Source organism: Oncorhynchus gorbuscha, unplaced genomic scaffold (genome assembly GCF_021184085.1).
Source record: "Oncorhynchus gorbuscha isolate QuinsamMale2020 ecotype Even-year unplaced genomic scaffold, OgorEven_v1.0 Un_scaffold_3444, whole genome shotgun sequence".
NCBI lineage: Eukaryota > Metazoa > Chordata > Actinopteri > Salmoniformes > Salmonidae > Oncorhynchus > Oncorhynchus gorbuscha.
In genome coordinates, this window is record NW_025747676.1 from 29,479 (window position 1) to 49,117 (window position 19,639).

Here is a 19,639-nt window from a genome sequence, read left to right on the forward strand (position 1 = left end):
GTCTGCTACTGTCACCTCTCTAGCCCTCATCTATTCTTCTGTCAGCATGTCTGCTACTGTCACCTCCCTAGCCCTCATCTATTCTTCTCTGTCAGCATGTCTGCTACTGTCACCTCTCTAGCCCTCATCTATTCTTCTCTGTCAGCATGTCTGCTACTGTCACCTCCCTAGCCCTCATCTATTCTTCTGTCAGCATGTCTGCTACTGTCACCTCTCTAGCCCTCATCTATTCTTCTCTGTCAGCATGTCTGCTACTGTCACCTCCCTAGCCCTCATCTATTCTTCTCTGTCAGCATGTCTGCTACTGTCACCTCCCTAGCCCTCATCTATTCTTCTGTCAGCATGTCTGCTACTGTCACCTCCCTAGCCCTCATCTATTCTTCTCTGTCAGCATGTCTGCTACTGTCACCTCTCTAGCCCTCATCTATTCTTCTCTGTCAGCATGTCTCATCACCTAGCCCTTCTATTCTTCTCTGTCAGCATGTCTGCTACTGTCACCTCCCTTCTCTGTCAGCCCTCATCTATTCTTCTGTCAGCATGTCTGCTACTGTCACCTCTCTAGCCCTCATCTATTCTTCTCTGTCAGCATGTCTGCTACTGTCACCTCCCTAGCCCTCATCTATTCTTCTGTCAGCATGTCTGCTACTGTCACCTCTCTAGCCCTCATCTATTCTTCTCTGTCAGCATGTCTGCTACTGTCACCTCCCTAGCCCTCATCTATTCTTTTCTGTCAGCATGTCTGCTACTGTCACCTCTCTAGCCCTCATCTATTCTTCTCTGTCAGCATGTCTGCTACTGTCACCTCTCTAGCCCTCATCTATTCTTCTCTGTCATCATGTCTGCTACTGTCACCTCTCTAGCCCTCATCTATTCTTCTGTCAGCATGTCTGCTACTGTCACCTCTCTAGCCCTCATCTATTCTTCTGTTAGCATGTCTGCTACTGTCACCTCTCTAGCCCTCATCTATTCTTCTGTTAGCATGTCTGCTACTGTCACCTCCCTAGCCCTCATCTATTCTTCTCTGTCATCATGTCTGCTACTGTCACCTCCCTAGCCCTCATCTATTCTTCTCTGTCAGCATGTCTGCTACTGTCACCTCTCTAGCCCTCATCTATTCTTCTCTGTCAGCATGTCTGCTACTGTCACCTCTCTAGCCCTCATCTATTCTTCTCTGTCAGCATGTCTGCTACTGTCACCTCCCTAGCCCTCATCTATTCTTCTCTGTCAGCATGTCTGCTACTGTCACCTCTCTAGCCCTCATCTATTCTTCTCTGTCAGCATGTCTGCTACTGTCACCTCTCTAGCCCTCATCTATTCTTCTCTGTCATCATGTCTGCTACTGTCACCTCTCTAGCCCTCATCTATTCTTCTGTTAGCATGTCTGCTACTGTCACCTCTCTAGCCCTCATCTATTCTTCTGTTAGCATGTCTGCTACTGTCACCTCCCTAGCCCTCATCTATTCTTCTCTGTCATCATGTCTGCTACTGTCACCTCCCTAGCCCTCATCTATTCTTCTCTGTCAGCATGTCTGCTACTGTCACCTCCCTAGCCCTCATCTATTCTTCTCTGTCAGCATGTCTGCTACTGTCACCTCTCTAGCCCTCATCTATTCTTCTCTGTCTGCATGTCTGCTACTGTCACCTCCCTAGCCCTAATCTATTCTTCTCTGTCAGCATGTCTGCTACTGTCACCTCCCTAGCCCTCATCTATTCTTCTGTTAGCATGTCTGCTACTGTCACCTCTCTAGCCCTCATCTATTCTTCTCTGTCAGCATGTCTGCTACTGTCACCTCTCTAGCCCTCATCTATTCTTCTGTTAGCATGTCTGCTACTGTCACCTCTCTAGCCCTCATCTATTCTTCTCTGTCAGCATGTCTGCTACTGTCACCTCCCTAGCCCTCATCTATTCTTCTCTGTCATCATGTCTGCTACTGTCACCTCTCTAGCCCTCATCTATTCTTCTCTGTTAGCATGTCTGCTACTGTCACCTCTCTAGCCCTCATCTATTCTTCTCTGTTAGCATGTCTGCTACTGTCACCTCTCTAGCCCTCATCTATTCTTCTCTGTCATCATGTCTGCTACTGTCACCTCTCTAGCCCTCATCTATTCTTCTCTGTCATCATGTCTGCTACTGTCACCTCTCTAGCCCTCATCTATTCTTCTGTCAGCCATGTTAGATAATAAAACCCATTCCATTCCCTTGTACAGTATCCCTACAATACCTCTCTGTATCTCTGTCTCTACCTGCCACACAGAGATTAGAACGTCCAGCCAGCCTTTATCTCTGCTCCTCTCTTCACAATGCCCTTTCACTTCCTGATACCTACGGTGCTAGGCAGCTCTGATTGGCTGAGCTATGTCTATGTGGCAAGACACGACTGTGTGATTGGTCTTTGCAGTGAGGTGAGAGAATGTGATTGGTCAGTGCAGCAAGATATTTGCGTATGATTGGTCGTTGCAGTTGAGATAACAGCATGTCATTGGCCTGTTGTATTGTGCAGTGCCTGGAGACGCTGAGGTCAGGGCAGATGGACATGCAGAAGTTCATCGCCGACGGCTGCAAGGAGGCTCTGCTGGAGGAGAAGAGACGCTTCTGCTTCCTGGTGGACAAACACTGCACCTTCTCCTATCAGATCGCTGCCTTCCACGACAAGGTATTAGAACTATGCTACAGTGCCTCCTCGGCTCTCAGTCAGTAGAAAACCTGAACATGATTTCAATCCATTAAAATGATGGGGGTTTTAAGGGGATGTGGGCTAGAGGCTAGGGGTGGAATTGGAACCAGATCGCACTAACTATTTCCATGAATTTACCATAACCACCATCTGTGTACCACGTTTATTATACAAATGTCTAGTGGGGTACCAAATCACAAATTCAAGGCTCCCATTCTACAGTAACTATTATGACTGCTGCTGTTCCTTCTCTGACCCCAGGCCAGAGACATGCTTTTCGGGAAGCTGCCCACCTGGCAGGACAAGTGTGGCGATGCCACCAACGTGCCCGAGAGCGTGATGTCTATGATTGAGGGTCTTCGCACCCCAGTGTCCATCACCCCCCAGGCCTCCCCCATCTCCCAGAGACACAGTAGGGTGAGAAGGCAGTCACTCATTCATTAACCATTTAGAAAACCATTTATTCATTAGAATATCTAATTCTGATTCAATGTGAAAGAGCGAGAGAACACAGCACAGATACCTTGTGATGACACTATGGCTTCACTGATTTAATCATAATAATGAAATGGTAAAAACCTGTAATACCTGTACTACTAATGTACCACTACCAGTGGCAGGTTAACTACTAATGTACCACTACCAGTGGCAGGTTAACTACTAATGTACCACTACCAGTGGCAGGTTAACTACTAATGTACCACTACCAGTGGCAGGTTAACTACTAATGTACCACTACCAGTGGCAGGTTAACTACTAATGTGGCAGGTTAACTACTAATGTACCACTACCAGTGGCAGGTTAACTACTAATGTACCACTACCAGTGGCAGGTTAACTACTAATGTACCACTACCAGTGGCAGGTTAACTACTAATGTACCACTACCAGTGGCAGGTTAACTACTAATGTACCACTACCAGTGGCAGGTTAACTACTAATGTACCACTACCAGTGGCAGGTTAACTACTAATGTACCACTACCAGTGGCAGGTTAACTACTAATGTACCACTACCAGTGGCAGGTTAACTACTAATGTACCACTACCAGTGGCAGGTTAACTACTAATGTACCACTACCAGTGGCAGGTTAACTACTAATGTACCACTACCAGTGGCAGGTTAACTACTAATGTACCACTACCAGTGGCAGGTTAACTACTAATGTACCACTACCAGTGGCAGGTTAACTACTAATGTACCACTACCAGTGGCAGGTTAACTACTAATGTACCACTACCAGTGGCAGGTTAACTACTAATGTACCACTACCAGTGGCAGGTTAACTACTAATGTACCACTACCAGTGGCAGGTTAACTACTAATGTACCACTACCAGTGGCAGGTTAACTACTAATGTACCACTACCAGTGGCAGGTTAACTACTAATGTACCACTACCAGTGGCAGGTTAACTACTAATGTACTAATGGCAGGTTAACTACTAATGTACCAGTGGCAGGTTAACTACTAATGTACCAGTGGCAGGTTAACTACTAATGTACCAGTGGCAGGTTAACTACTAATGTACCAGTGGCAGGTTAACTACTAATGTACCACTACCAGTGGCAGGTTAACTACTAATGTACCACTACCAGTGGCAGGTTAACTACTAATGTACCACTACCAGTGGCAGGTTAACTACTAATGTACCACTACCAGTGGCAGGTTAACTACTAATGTACCACTACCCGTGGCAGGTTAACTACTAATGTACCACTACCCGTGGCAGGTTAACTACTAATGTACCACTACCCGTGGCAGGTTAACTACTAATGTACCACTACCCGTGGCAGGTTAACTACTAATGTACCACTACCAGTGGCAGGTTAACTACTAATGTACCACTACCAGTGGCAGGTTAGTGGCAGGTTAACTACTAATGTACCACTACCAGTGGCAGGTTAACTACTAATGTACCACTACCAGTGGCAGGTTAACTACTAATGTACCACTACCGGTGGCAGGTTAACTACTAATGTACCACTACCGGTGGCAGGTTAACTACTAATGTACCACTACCGGTGGCAGGTTAACTACTAATGTACCACTACCGGTGGCAGGTTAACTACTAATGTACCACTACCGGTGGCAGGTTAACTACTAATGTACCACTACCAGTGGCAGGTTAACTACTAATGTACCACTACCAGTGGCAGGTTAACTACTAATGTACCACTACCGGTGGCATGTTCACTACTAATGTACCACTACCGGTGGCATGTTCACTACTAATGTACCACTACCGGTGGCAGGTTCACTACTAATGTACCACTACCGGTGGCAGGTTAACTACTAATGTACCAATGGCAGGTTCACTACTAACAACTGTACATTCTAGCACTTATACTATCCCCTTCCTGTGTTCCACTTCCTATGGTCAGAGCAACTCCATATTCCGGGACACAGTTCCACCCCTGCCCCGGCACTGAAGGCTCAGACCAGCCCATTGGCCAGTATGTTCACGCAGGACACACCCACAACAAACTCAGTCACCAGAGAGACTGAGAGTGGCACAGGTAGTGTGTGTTCGCATGTCCTCCCGCTGATCGCTGGTGTGTGTGTTTCTATGTGGGTGCATGCATGGACCTGTGTACATGCCTGTATATTAACCCTTCTCTCTCTCCAGACTACAGGGACAATGGAGGGGAGGAGAGTGGCGGTCTAGGTCCCAGGTCAGTGTCTGTGGCCACAGGACTCAACAACATTGTGAAGAGACCCAGGGTCCGCACCATCTTCCCCCACACCTCTGGGACCAACTCTACGCTGCTCAGCTTTGACGAGGGAGACATCATCACCCTGCTCATACCTGATGAGAGGGACGGATGGCTCTACGGAGAACTGGAGAAAACCAGGCAGTAAGTTAGAGAGACACATACGGTGATGCATACACACACACACACACACACACACACACACACACACACACACACACACACACACACACACACACACACACACACACTAGGGCTGGGCAATATGGCCAAAATATCATATAATTTTTCACATTTTTGACAGTATTTTCTGTTTTTGATTAATAAAAGTTCTATATTTGCTTTATGAGTAGTGTGTGACAACACATATATTCTAAATTATTTCAATGGGTCTTTCTCCAGTTGGATTGTTTTATACTGTTCAATTCAACTTCAACCTAAAATCATTTTCTATTATTTTCCATCCATTTCTACATCCCTGCACTCATTTGAGATCATTTCCACACTGCCACAATATGGGGAAAAATACTAGGCCTTATTTTAACCTTGGGCGAACTTTTGGAATCATGGAAATAGAATGTTTATTCTATGGTTAGAATATAAATAATAGTGGGCATAATAGTGTTGTTTGGCATGACAACAAATGAAAATGCCATGGATGAGTTATTGTGACAGGGTAGGAACCAAAGTGATGTTCGGTGTTTCCTAGGGGACCATATGATCTTTGGCTACATTAAAACTTTATTCATATGGCCAACATATTCATGCTTCGCCTATTCCTCTTTGATTTAGAAGATACTGTTGCACAAACAACATGCTGATTTAAGCCTCCACCAGTCTTGGTATCAGGCTGTATTAGTTAGCTACATTTGCTCTGACTCAGTTCTGGTATCAGGCTGTATTAGCTAGCTACGTTTGCTCTGACTCAGTTCTGGTATCAGGCTGTATTAGCTAGCTACGTTTGCTCTGACTCAGTTCTGGTATCAGGCTGTATTAGCTAGCTACGTTTGCTCTGACTCAGTTCTGGTATCAGGCTGTATTAGCTAGCTACGTTTGCTCTGACTCAGTTCTGGTATCAGGCTGTATTAGTTAGCTACATTTGCTCTGACTCAGTTCTGGTATCAGGCTGTATTAGCTAGCTACGTTTGCACTGACTCAGTTCTGGTATCAGGCTGTATTAGTTAGCTACATTTGCTCTGACTCAGTTCTGGTATCAGGCTGTATTAGTTAGCTACGTTTGCTCTGACTCAGTTCTGGTATCAGGCTGTATTAGCTAGCTATGTTTGCTCTGACTCAGTTCTGGTATCAGGCTGTATTAGTTAGCTACGTTTGCTCTGACTCAGTTCTGGTATCAGGCTGTATTAGCTAGCTACGTTTGCTCTGACTCAGTTCTGGTATCAGGCTGTATTAGCTAGCTACGTTTGCTCTGACTCAGTTCTGGTATCAGGCTGTATTAGCTAGCTACGTTTGCACTGACTCAGTTCTGGTATCAGGCTGTATTAGCTTGCTACGTTTGCACTGACTCAGTACTTTCATTAGCTAGTTAGCTTGCCAGCTAACTAGAAAATACAAACTAGCTGTTAGAGATGTAAGAAACACAAACTAATATTGTAATTATAGAACGCTTGTGGATTTATATTAAGATCAAAGTGGAAACAACATCGTTGTCATCAACATTGTTGCATGTGCTGCATTGACCATGCAGACTGAACGAAAGTGTCTCATGGTCAAACAGCAACAAATGCACTCCTTGAGTGAAGGGGTGGGACTAGGTATGTCATAAAGCAGCATGGAGAGAGAGAGAGCAGAGAGGGATGACCTGAGTAGCAGAGTAAACTATAAAAATGAACTTTACATACGGCGTATCACATTTAACAAACCAAACATTCAAATACTGTGATAGAAGGTAAAGTATAAACCCAAACCGTTTCGTGCATCAATACCTGCATATAGTAAAATATGGTATAGCGCCCAGCCCTAATGCACACACATGCATTTATACACACACCGCCAGCTGCTGTGTGCATGTGGTAGTTCCGGTCCTGATTAGAAGTTGATTTGATTGAGCTCCCTTAACTGGACCACTCCAGGTGGGGCTGGCTGGGCACCGTGCTCTGGGATCGTTAAGAGCTGCCTGGGAGCCGGGACACACTGGGGAATACAATCAGCACATGGCTGGAGGCAGAAAGACACAGAGGAGACAGGAGGGGAGGAGGAGTGGGGGAGAGGGGGAAAGGGGGAAAGAAGTAGAGAAAGGAGGGAGAGGGGGAGTGGGAGGAGAGGGGGGAAAGAAGTAGAGAAAGGAGAAAATCACAGCCAAGTGAATCTGATGTTTTTGCTGAATCAAGGCGCAAAAGGAACTTTCTAAAGGTGTTGTATTCCTGACGTGATGCTGGACATGTTCTTTACACATTCTACAGATGATGGACTCTTATATTGTCAAAAGCAGTGCACTAAATAGGGTGGCTTTTGGGAATATGGTGGCTTTTGGGATGTTACCTAGATATGTGCCATTGATACAGTGTAGGGTTCTTGTGGAGGTCCCTGCAGTGTGATGTCATTGAGTTTATGAGACACCTATCTGTCACACCTCAGCCAGAGTGATAGATCTGGGTCAGTCACCAAGCAACACACACTGATAACATCCACATGTATCCCTCCACCACCATAGTGTGATGAAGAGTGTCATGGCCAGAAATTAAATACATATAATTAATATCCTGTGAAAACATGAATAATGAATCATATATTCATTATGTTCACAAGGCTATATGACACAAATCTGTTATCTATGATTATTTGATAGCCTTTGAGACAGTAGACTGAGAGAATGAGAGACATGTGACTGAAATGTTGGCCTGGTTCCAGATCAGGTTAGTGAAATGTGATCACTACCTAAACCCTACAGCATGGTTCACTGTGGTGCTTTTAACAGAGAAGCTGGAAGTTGATACAGTACCCCAGCCTTTATGTATTCTAGTTAAACACTGGCCACACCCAGCTGCCCATTCTGAAGCCCAGTGAACAAATGGACAAATATTAACATTTCTCACAGGGATTTGTATGGAGTCAATGATTTGTCCATTCAGATGCCTATGATGATTATCTACCTTATTCTACCATAATGGCCTCCGTTCTCTCTCACCACCTGTTAGACAGATATAGAGAGGTTGATGATACAGAATCCTGAAAAGGGGATTCTATTAAGCTACTGCATGATGGAGTGGTGTGTAGAGAAGCAGGTTCCAGGGGATTGTGTACTTCAGTGTGGACGTCAATGTATTAGGAGTGTCTGAGGGTTATTCAGGGGCCTGTAGGAAAAAGCTGGGGAGATGGGAGTGTAATCCCCTGCCTCTTTCTCTCTCTCTCTCTCTCTCTCTCTCTCTCTGTTTGTCTGTGTTCCAGGAGGGGATGGTTTCCATCATCCTATTGCCGGGCATATTCAGAGCCAATAGTGAATAACAACAGGTAAGGGGACCACTCAAGCAGGCAGGCACACACACACACACACACACGCACAACACACAATACACCACACACACACACAGGTTTCATCCAGACTTGTTGTCTCATAGTGTTTCCTCTACTCTCCTAGTCTGATGACCTTTGCTGATCAGAATTCCCTCCTCTCTCCTTCATTCTTTCTCTCTTTTCTCTCTCTCTATCTCTCCCCCTCTCTCTCCACAGTGTGGGGGCTCCTCCCATGCGCAGTAAGAGCGTGGTGAACCTGCTCCACCAGGACACAGAGACAGATGATTCCTCCATGGTCCTCCCCCCTCCTGACTACAGCGACTTCCCCAAGAGGAGTGTCCTCCCGGGCAGCAAGCAGCACTCGCCCTCCCTCTCCACCTCCTCCGGGTCTTCTGTACACACGGTCAGTCAGAGCTATACAGTTACTAGCTACCTGCCCAGAGCTGATACTTAGTACTATACAGTTACTAGCTACCTGCCCAGAGCTGATACTTAGTACTATACAGTTACTAGCTACCTGCCCAGAGCTGATACTTAGTACTATACAGTTACTAGCTACCTGACCAGAGCTGATACTTAGTACTATACAGTTACTAGCTACCTGCCCAGAGCTGATACTTAGTACTATACAGTTACTAGCTACCTGCCCAGAGCTGATACTTAGTACTATACAGTTACTAGCTACCTGACCAGAGCTGATAGCTTAGTACTATACAGTTACTAGCTACCTGACCAGAGCTGATACTAGTACTATACAGTTACTAGTACCTGACCAGAGCTGATAGCTAGTGACTGTATAGTACTAAGTACCTGACTGATAGCTAGTGACAGAGTACCTGACCAGAGCTGATAGCTAGTGACTGTATAGTCCTAAGTACCTGACCAGAGCTGATAGCTAGTGACTGTATAGTACTAAGTACCTGACCAGAGCTGATAGCTAGTGACTGTATAGTCCTAAGTACCTGACCAGAGCTGATAGCTAGTGACTGTATAGTACTAAGTACCTGACCAGAGCTGATAGCTAGTGACTGTATAGTACTAAGTACCTGACCAGAGCTGATAGCTAGTGACTGTATAGTCCTAAGTACCTGACCAGAGCTGATAGCTAGTGACTGTATAGTCCTAAGTACCTGACCAGAGCTGATAGCTAGTGACTGTATAGTCCTAAGTACCTGACCAGAGCTGATAGCTAGTGACTGTATAGTCTAAGTACCTGACCAGAGCTGATAGCTAGTGACTGTATAGTCCTAAGTACCTGACCAGAGCTGATAGCTAGTGACTGTATAGTCCTAAGTACCTGACCAGAGCTGATAGCTAGTGACTGTATAGTACTAAGTACCTGACCAGAGCTGATAGCTAGTGACTGTATAGTCCTAAGTACCTGACCAGAGCTGATAGCTAGTGACTGTATAGTCCTAAGTACCTGACCAGAGCTGATAGCTAGTGACTGTATAGTCCTAAGTACCTGACCAGAGCTGATAGCTAGTGACTGTATAGTACTAAGTACCTGACCAGAGCTGATAGCTAGTGACTGTATAGTACTAAGTACCTGACCAGAGCTGATAGCTAGTGACTGTATAGTCCTAAGTACCTGACCAGAGCTGATAGCTAGTGACTGTATAGTCCTAAGTACCTGACCAGAGCTGATAGCTAGTGACTGTATAGTACTAAGTACCTGACCAGAGCTGATAGCTAGTGACTGTATAGTACTAAGTACCTGACCAGAGCTGATAGCTAGTGACTGTATAGTACTAAGTACCTGACCAGAGCTGATAGCTAGTGACTGTATAGTACTAAGTACCTGACCAGAGCTGATAGCTAGTGACTGTATAGTCCTAAGTACCTGACCAGAGCTGATAGCTAGTGACTGTATAGTCCTAAGTACCTGACCAGAGCTGATAGCTAGTGACTGTATAGTCCTAAGTACCTGACCAGAGCTGATAGCTAGTGACTGTATAGCTAGTGACTGTATAGTCCTAAGTACCTGACCAGAGCTGATAGCTAGTGACTGTATAGTACTAAGTACCTGACCAGAGCTGATAGCTAGTGACTGTATAGTACTAAGTACCTGACCAGAGCTGATAGCTCGTGACTGTATAGTCCTAAGTACCTGACCAGAGCTGATAGCTAGTGACTGTATAGTACTAAGTACTTTACCAGAGCTGATAGCTAGTGACTGTATAGTACTAAGTACCTGACCAGAGCTGATAGCTAGTGACTATATAGTACTAAGTACCTGACCAGAGCTGATAGCTAGTGACTGTATAGTACTAAGTACCTGACCAGAGCTGATAGCTAGTGACTGTATAGTACTAAGTACCTGACCAGAGCTGATAGCTAGTGACTGTATAGTACTAAGTACCTGACCAGAGCTGATAGCTAGTGACTGTATAGTACTAAGTACCTGACCAGAGCTGATAGCTAGTGACTGTATAGTACTAAGTACCTGACCAGAGCTGATAGCTAGTGACTGTATAGTACTAAGTACCTGACCAGAGCTGATAGCTAGTGACTGTATAGTACTAAGTACCTGACCTTATCTGTGGTTCTGGATCATTTCAGTCCTTCTCCATTGTCAGTTGTGTAAACAGGAGAGTTGGCTGATGTTTACATGTGCTTCCTGTCTGCACATAAGGTGTTTATTTTAATAACACATATAACACCGTAACAATACTTAATAAACACTTAATAACAGCACTTACTGATTACAAGCCACATCAAACCATTAGCACATCCTAATTCCCTAAAAGTTGTCTATACAGTATTTGATGCCTCCTCATATTTGTGAAACCTGTATTGGATAAGATAAGGTGTTACTGTATGGTACAGTATAACAGATCATAGTATTGTATAAGACCATGGATAAGAGGATTTCCCCTTGAGTCAGTATAGTAATACAGTATAGTTATATAGTATAGTATTTTAATACAGTATAGTAATACAGTATAGTAATACATTATATTAATACATTCCCGGACTGTTGGACACCCTTGCGTCTGGGAACCTCTGTCCCACTAAGGGGCTGCTGGGATGCAGTAGAGTAGGACAGGGCTGGGCCTAGCCTGGAGGTTGTTTAAGCTAAAATACAGTAGTTTTGAATGACAGAGAAGTGTTGGCAATACCTGCAGGTGTAAAGTAGTTACAATGCATTGTGGGTCACGCCATGAGTGTACAAAACATTGAGAACATCTTCCTAATATTTTGCCCTCAGAACAGCCACAATTGGTCTGGCCATGGACGCTACAAGGTGTTGAAAGCGTTCCACAGGAATGCTGGTCCATGTTGACTCTGAAGCTTCCCACAGATTTTTTTTGGTCAAGTTTCCTGGATGTCATTTGGGTGGTGGACCTTTCTTGATACACAGGAAACTGTTGAGGGTGAAACACCCAGCAGCGTTGCAGTTCTTAACACAAACCATTGCGCCTGGTACCTACTAACATCACCTGTTCAAAGGCACTTACATTTTTTGTCTTGCCCATTCACCCTCTGAATGGCACACATACACAATCTATGTCTCAATTGTCTCAAGGCTTAAAAATCCTTCTTTAACCTGTCTCCTCCCCTTCATCTACACTAATTTAAGTGGATTTAACAGGTGACATCAATGAGGGATCATATCTTTCACCTGGTCAGTCTGTCCTGGAAATGTTCATAATGTTTTGTACACTCAGTGTACATACATCTGGTGGCACGGCTCCGGCCCAGCCTTCCATTGGATTCCACTCTGGGTGAACCTGACACCTGGAACCTGACACTCTCTCTCTCTTTCTCTCTCTGCTTCTCCCCTCTCTCTCCCTGTCTGACTTCCCTCTCTCTTTCAATGTCTCTCCCTCTTTTTTTCTCTTCAACTTTCTCTCTGTCTCTTTCATTGTTTCTCTGTCCCCCAATCCATGCCCTACCTCCCTCGGTCTCGGCCCCCCATCTCTCTCCCTCTTTCTCTCTCCCTCTTTCTCTCTCCCTCTTTCTCTCTCCCTCTTTCTCTCTCCCCCTGTCTCTCTGGCCCGGCCCCCCATCTCTCTCCCTGTCTCTCTGTCTGTCTGTCTGTCTGTCTGTCTGTCTGTCTGTCTGTCTGTCTGTCTGTCTGTCTGTCTCTCTGTCTTCCCTCTCTCTCTCTCTCTCTGTCTTCCCTCTCTCTCTCTCTCTGTCTTCCCTCTCTCTCTCTCTCTGTCTTCCCTCTCTCTCTCTCTGTCTTCCCTCTCTCTCTCTGTCTGTCTTCCCTCTCTCTCCCTGTCTGTCTTCCCTCTCTCTCCCAGTGTGTGATTCTGATTCTAGTAGGTACTTATCCTCCATTCATGCTGTATGAGTCAGCCAGACAGACAATCAGTTCTGGAACATCGATAGTAACATGTTTTACCAATGAAACACATTGTATTTAACAGTGCTGGACTACACCAGCCTGCTCTGCTCCCATTCATCAAACAACACACAGAGATAGAGCAGGGGTTGAGATGGTGGACACTGCTCTGGGATGCTCCCAAACGGCACCATATTCCCTATATAGTGCACTACATTTGTCCAAGGCGCGGGTCAAAAGTAGTGCACTAGATAGGGAATAGGGGGCCATTTAGGACAAAGCCCCACTCTGTGGAGATGGGGGATCTATCTATGAGTCATGTGTTCAGTTATACTGTGAGAGGTGGGGTGAGTGTAGGTGAACACACAGGATGAGGTTTGTGTAGTAGGCAGGGTTGTGCACAAACCCCTCGCTTGAATTATTTTCATAATTCATATCTCGAAATTCATAACATACCAAATGCCTCTGTAGCTCAAATTGTAAGCTAGCTAGTTACAGTGCTTCCCGAATACATTGTTGTATTGTTTGGGGTGTGGGTAGGTGAAGACTGGGGGTGGGGAGTGTGTAGGTGAAGACTGGGAGTGGGGTGTGTGTAGGTGTAGACTGGGGGTGGGGTGTGTGTAGGTGTAGACTGGGGGTGGGGTGTGGGTAGGTGTAGACTGGGGGTGGGGTGTGGGTAGGTGAAGACTGGGGGTGGGGAGTGTGTAGGTGAAGACTGGGGGTGGGGTGTGTGTAGGTGTAGACTGGGGGTGGGGTGTGTGTAGGTGAAGACTGGGGGTGGGGAGTGTGTAGGTGAAGACTGGGGTAGGGTGTGTGTAGGTGTAGACTGGGGGTGGGGTGTGGGTAGACTGGGGTGGGGGTGGGGTGTGGGTAGGTGAAGACTGGGGTGGGGTGTGGGTAGGTGAAGACTGGGGGTGGGGTGTGGGTAGGTGAAGACTGGGGGTGGGGTGTGGGTAGGTGAAGACTGGGGGTGGGGTGTGGGTAGGTGAAGATTGGGGGTGGGGGTGGGTAGGTGTAGACTGGGGGTGGGGGTGTGTAGGTGAAGACTGGGGGTGGGGGTGTAGGTGTAGACTGGGGCGTGGGGGGGTGTAGGTGAAGACTGGGCGTGGGGGGTGTAGGTGTAGACTGGGGGTGGGGGTCGTGTAGACTGGGGGTGGGGGGTGTAGGTGAAGACTGGGGGAGGTGTAGGTGAAGACGGGGGTGGGGTGTGGGTAGGTGAAGACTGGGGGTGGGGGGTGTGTAGGTGTAGACTGGGGGTGGGGTGTGTGTAGGTGAAGACTGGGGTGGGGGGTGGGTAGGTGTAGGCTGGGGGTGGGTAGGTGTAGGCTGGGGGTGGGTAGGTGTAGACTGGGGGTGGGGTGTGTGTAGGTGTAGACTGGGGTGGGGGGGTGTGTAGGTGTAGACTGGGGGTGGGGGTGTGTAGGTGTAGACTGGGGGTGGGGTGTGGGTAGGTGTAGACTGGGGGTGGGGGGGGGTAGGTGTAGACTGGGGGTGGGGGGTGTGTAGGTGAAGAGTGGGGGTGGGGTAAATGCGGGTAGGTGATTCGCGAGGTGGGTAGGTGAACGCGGGGGGTGGGTAGGTGAACGCGGGGTTTGGGTAGGTGAATTTGGGGAGGGTAGGTGAATAGCATGCGGTGAATGTTTTTCCATACAATGAAAAGAATAACTAGCTGTGGAGGTGAGTCTGAACAACACTTCCTGTTTCTCTCTGTGTGTAGGTGAGTCTGAACAACACTTCCTGTTTCTCTCTGTGTGTAGGTGAGAGCACGACAAGTGGAGTAACTCTGTGTGTGTCGTGACTGGACTGTGTGTAGGTGTGTATGCGACAAGAGTGTGTGTGTGTGTGTGTGTGTGTGTGTGTGTGTGTGTGTGTGTGTGTGTGTGTGTGTGTGTGTGTGTGTGTGTGTGTGTGTGTGTGTGTGTGTGTGTGTGTGTGTGTGTGTGTGTGTGTGTGTGTGTGTGTGTGTATGACACACGCCTCCAGGGCTGTCTTTGAAGGAGGCAGGGATGGTATAGTGGTGAGTCATTCATTCCAGACTACCAGCCATGTATAGCTCTGTCCTTGTGAATGGGATTATAGTTACTTCATAACTGGGATCACTCACTTCTCTTCATCTCCTTTGGGACACGACTAGGTCTGTTTGTCATGTTTAATACTGATAATGTGGTCATTTAACAGACGCTAAACACATTCAGTATATGTGGCCCCTGCAGGAATCAAACCCACAACTCTGCTGTTCCAAACTCCAGGACCCAGGTCTTTATTGTGCTGGTATGACCAGTGCCATAAGGGAGAAGTCTTTTCCCCATTCATCAGATTTGGCTGCAGGGAGCGAATGAGGGGAGGGAATTAGAAGGAGAAGAGGGTGGGATATAGAGGGAGGGGTGGGGGTTACACAGGAATGCTCTGTCACCATGAGAAAAAATGCTTCCTTGCTGGTTCTGCCCTTTGTGTAGAAAGTGAGGCAGATGAATACAGAGAAACGGATTAAAGACACAGAAAGAGAAGAGACTGACGTAGCGAGAGCAGAGGTACTACAGGAATGTATCAGAAAGTATCGAGAGAAATGACGTGTGTGTGTGTGCGCTGACACCCTGCACTCAGTCTGATTAGGACTAGGATTAAAACTACACATCTGTCCAGGATGTTAGGACAGCAGTCACTAAGGTCAATGTGTGTCTAGCTACATCTGCCTGCCTACCCCTCTCTAGGGCTAAAGTTGTTCTGTAGGCTCAATGCTGTCCTCTACTGGTGGCATCCCAGCACTACAGCTGTGAGAGACTACCAGTGATGCGTGGGTCAGCAGTTTGTTCACCCACCCGAATTGCTAGTAACCCATCCGCAACCTCCTGACTATATGTAATAAAGTGAAAATCTGAGGCCCACACTCAATCCTAACCCGCAAATATAGAAAATGTGAGGAACAATTCTTTGACTGGCCTTTTTGAATAGGCCTATGTTTCTGCTTATAATTTCTGACATTTTGGTAGGCTGTTTGTCAAGTTGTCTATAATTAAATACATGCAGCTTCTCTTCTGTCAGTAGTTGTTGCCCTAGAAGACTAAATAAACCCTTGCTCACCAGAATGTCATAAATCAATAGAATGAAGGCTTCAATTTAGTTGACAGGGGAAAGTTACTTCTCTTGCAAAGCAAAGACATTTAGGGACCGGGGGGAAAATGCAACAACTCCAGTTTTAAGAAAATTGAAAGCTGTTATAAAGACCCAATGTTTTTTTAAATAAGGTTTCAGTTCAGCTTGGGCGCATATTTTATGTGGTTGAAATACTACCTGCTTTTATGATGCCCTACATTTGCTGTATCATTTCACTATAAGAAATGCTTAATTCAATGAGTTGATATTAAAGCTATGTGAGAGGTTATAGACCTACACTATGTTCAGATTTCACTTATACTACTATTCTATCTAACCCATCTTGAACGGTACAGCTCCCAAGATGTGTAATTTTGAAATCCCTGTAGTTGTGACTGTGACCTCAGTCATCACACATCTTTCCCCAACATTAGACTACTGTTCTGGCCTGCTGTTCTTTCACAGCATTTCTCTTATTGAATTCAACTCTGACATTGTCCTTTTGGTCTCAGAATTCTACAAAAATGATACATTTATGGATTTTTAATGCATTGTTTTCTCTTTATTCAACCCACCCAATATTGAATGACCCTAAACCCACCTTCCCCGCCAATATAAGTACAGGGATTGCAGGTTATGAGTCAACCCACCTATCTCTACACAGTACAATAGGACAGTGTTTCCCCGTCCTGGTCTTGGGATACATTGTCCTTCCAGAAGAGCCATTTTCCAGTGTCAGTGTTCTGAGGTGATGAAGCGTTCTCCTCTCCAGACCTGGGTTCAACACCTATCTATTGAGAGGACCTGTTGCAATGGAACCAACAGAACAGTCTCAATAGTCTAGTTGCAAACCACACCATTTGTCACTCCGGGCAGACTCCAGCAATCACTCAAAGTATTTGAAAGATTTGAAATAGCATTTGAACCCAGGTCATCTCTGTTTGTCAGTCACAACACTCACCAGTCTGCCCTACCAAACCTGTCTGAGGAGGGGTGGTCTGTGGTGTGGTCTCCATGGACAACACATGCAAAAAGTACCAGAAATGTGGTACATTTGGTATGGAAATTATATTTTTGCATGTAAATGAATCATTGTTGGGTTGGTTTCACCATGGAGAGTGAATGAATCATTGTTGGGTTGGATTCCATCATGGAGAGTGAATGAATCATTGTTTGGTTGGATTCCATCATGGAGAGTGAATGAATCATTGTTTGGTTGGATTCCATCATGGAGAGTGAATGAATCATTGTTTGGTTGGATTCCATCATGGAGAGTGAATGAATCATTGTTGGGTTGGATTCCATCATGGAGAGTGAATGAATCATTGTTTGGTTGGATTCCATCATGGAGAGTGAATGAATCATTGTTTGGTTGGATTCCATCATGGAGAGTGAATGAATCATTGTTTGGTTGGATTCCATCATGGAGAGTGAATGAATCATTGTTTGGTTGGATTCCATCATGGAGAGTGAATGAATCATTGTTGGGTTGGATTCCATCATGGAGAGTGAATGAATCATTGTTGGATTTGATTCCATCATGGAGAGTGAATGAATCATTGTTGGGTTGGATTCCATCATGGAGAGTGAATGAATCATTGTTGGGTTGGATTCCATCATGGAGAGTGAATGGGTCTTGTGACTTACAATATATCTGGTCTAATGTCTCTTGGGTTTGTTTACAGGGAACCCAACTTAATGGGTTTGGGAAGACGCCTCTTTTCCTTGGGTAAGTCATGCATCATGAAGATAATATTAACACATCTATCTTAAACTCACAATAGCGTGTGGACACGCAATCTTTCTTTCAAATAGTCAGTCATATACTCTACCCACAATGTAGTCCACATACAGAGCGCAAGGGTTCTATTTTTGGCGCTAAGGAGGCGCAAGTGTCAAATGCACGTTCATTTGCAATTTCGTCATGTAAAAGCAGGTACACTGGCATTTTCCAGCCCTAACGCCAAGTTCAGCAATTTACCTGTCTACCATCAGCTCCCTTACACTGAAGTGGGAGGGGTTACAATTTTAGAGGTGTGTCCTTAAAAACAAGTTCAAAAGTGACAATTTTCATATAGCACTAATGGGAAGTTTTAAGATTCCCAAAAAGCAGGTCTTAACAGTAACACAGATGATAATGGCAGAGATTTTGAAAGTGGAAGCACAGCCTATCCAACCATGACACAGAGAGTGGAAGCACAGCCTATCCAACCATGACACAGAGAGTGGAAGCACAGCCTATCTAACCATGACACAGAGAGTGGAAGCACAGCCTATCCAACCATGACACAGAGAGTGGAAGCACAGCCTATCCAACCATGACACAGAGAGTGGAAGCACAGCCTATCTAACCATGACACAGAGAGTGGAAGCACAGCCTATCCAACCATGACACACAGAGTGGAAGCACAGCCTATCCAACCATGACACACAGAGTGGAAGCACAGCCTATCCAACCATGACACAGAGTGGAAGCACAGCCTATCCAACCATGACACAGAGTGGAAGCACAGCCTATCCAACCATGACACAGAGTGGAAGCACAGCCTATCCAACCATGACACAGAGTGGAAGCGCAGCCTATCCAACCATGACACAGAAGCGCAGCCTATCCAACCATGACACAGAGTGGAGAGCCTATCCAACCATGACACAGAGAGTGGAAGCTCAGCCTATCCAACCATGACACAGAGTGGAAGCGCAGCCTATCCAACCATGACCCAGAGTGGAAGCGCAGCCTATCCAACCATGACACAGAGTGGAAGCGCAGCCTATCCAACCATGACACAGAGTGGAAGCGCAGCCTATCCAACCATGACACAGAGTGGAAGCGCAGCCTATCCAACCATGACACAGAGTGGAAGCGCAGCCTATCCAACCATGACACAGAGTGGAAGCGCAGCCTATCCAACCATGACACAGAGAGTGGAAGCTCAGCCTATCCAACCATGACACAGAGAGTGGAAGCGCAGCCTATCCAACCATGACACAGAGTGGAAGCTCAGCCTATCCAACCATGACACAGAGAGTGGAAGCTCAGCCTATCCAACCATGACACAGAGAGTGGAAGCTCAGCCTATCCAACCATGACACAGAGTGGAAGCGCAGCCTATCCAACCATGACACAGAGTGGAAGCGCAGCCTATCCAACCATGACACAGAGTGGAAGCGCAGCCTATCCAACCATGACACAGAGTGGAAGCACAGCTATCCAACCATGACACAGAGTGAAGCGCAGCCTATCCAACCATGACACAGAGTGGAAGCGCAGCCTATCCAACCATGACACACAGAGTGGAAGCACAGCCTATCCAACCATGACACACAGAGTGGAAGCACAGCCTATCCAACCATGACACACAGAGTGGAAGCACAGCCTATCCAACCATGACAC

The 19,639-nt window shown here is 46.1% G+C and overlaps 1 protein-coding gene across 2 annotated transcripts; it reads left to right on the forward strand.

Moving 5' to 3' along the window:
• Positions 1 to 2,459: 2,459 nt before the first annotated feature.
• Positions 2,460 to 18,839, forward strand: LOC124027661 (brain-specific angiogenesis inhibitor 1-associated protein 2-like protein 1). 2 transcript variants are annotated; one of them, XM_046340027.1, is made up of 6 exons: positions 2,953 to 3,092; positions 5,058 to 5,192; positions 5,303 to 5,531; positions 8,793 to 8,855; positions 9,075 to 9,261; positions 17,931 to 18,839. In XM_046340027.1, exons 2-6 carry the CDS (start codon positions 5,132 to 5,134, stop codon positions 17,976 to 17,978), a joined length of 588 nt encoding a protein of 195 aa, XP_046195983.1. In that variant the 5' UTR covers positions 2,953 to 3,092; positions 5,058 to 5,131; the 3' UTR covers positions 17,979 to 18,839. The 2 variants fall into 2 exon arrangements, 1 of the variants encoding a protein (XP_046195983.1); XR_006837448.1 differs by lacking the exons at positions 8,793 to 8,855; positions 9,075 to 9,261; positions 17,931 to 18,839 and adding an exon at positions 2,460 to 2,654 and having other exon boundaries at positions 2,937 to 3,092; positions 5,303 to 5,444.
• The last annotated feature ends 800 nt before the right edge of the window (positions 18,840 to 19,639 follow it).

Bases quoted from the DNA above. Each gene is read 5' to 3' on its own strand.
- LOC124027661 (XM_046340027.1), top strand. From the start codon at position 5,132: ATGTTCACGCAGGACACACCCACAACAAACTCAGTCACCAGAGAGACT. The intron at 5,193-5,302 runs GTAGTGTGTGTT...CTCTCTCTCCAG, and splicing joins AGAGACTGAGAGTGGCACAG to ACTACAGGGACAATGGAGGG. The intron at 5,532-8,792 runs GTAAGTTAGAGA...TCTGTGTTCCAG, and splicing joins GAACTGGAGAAAACCAGGCA to GAGGGGATGGTTTCCATCAT.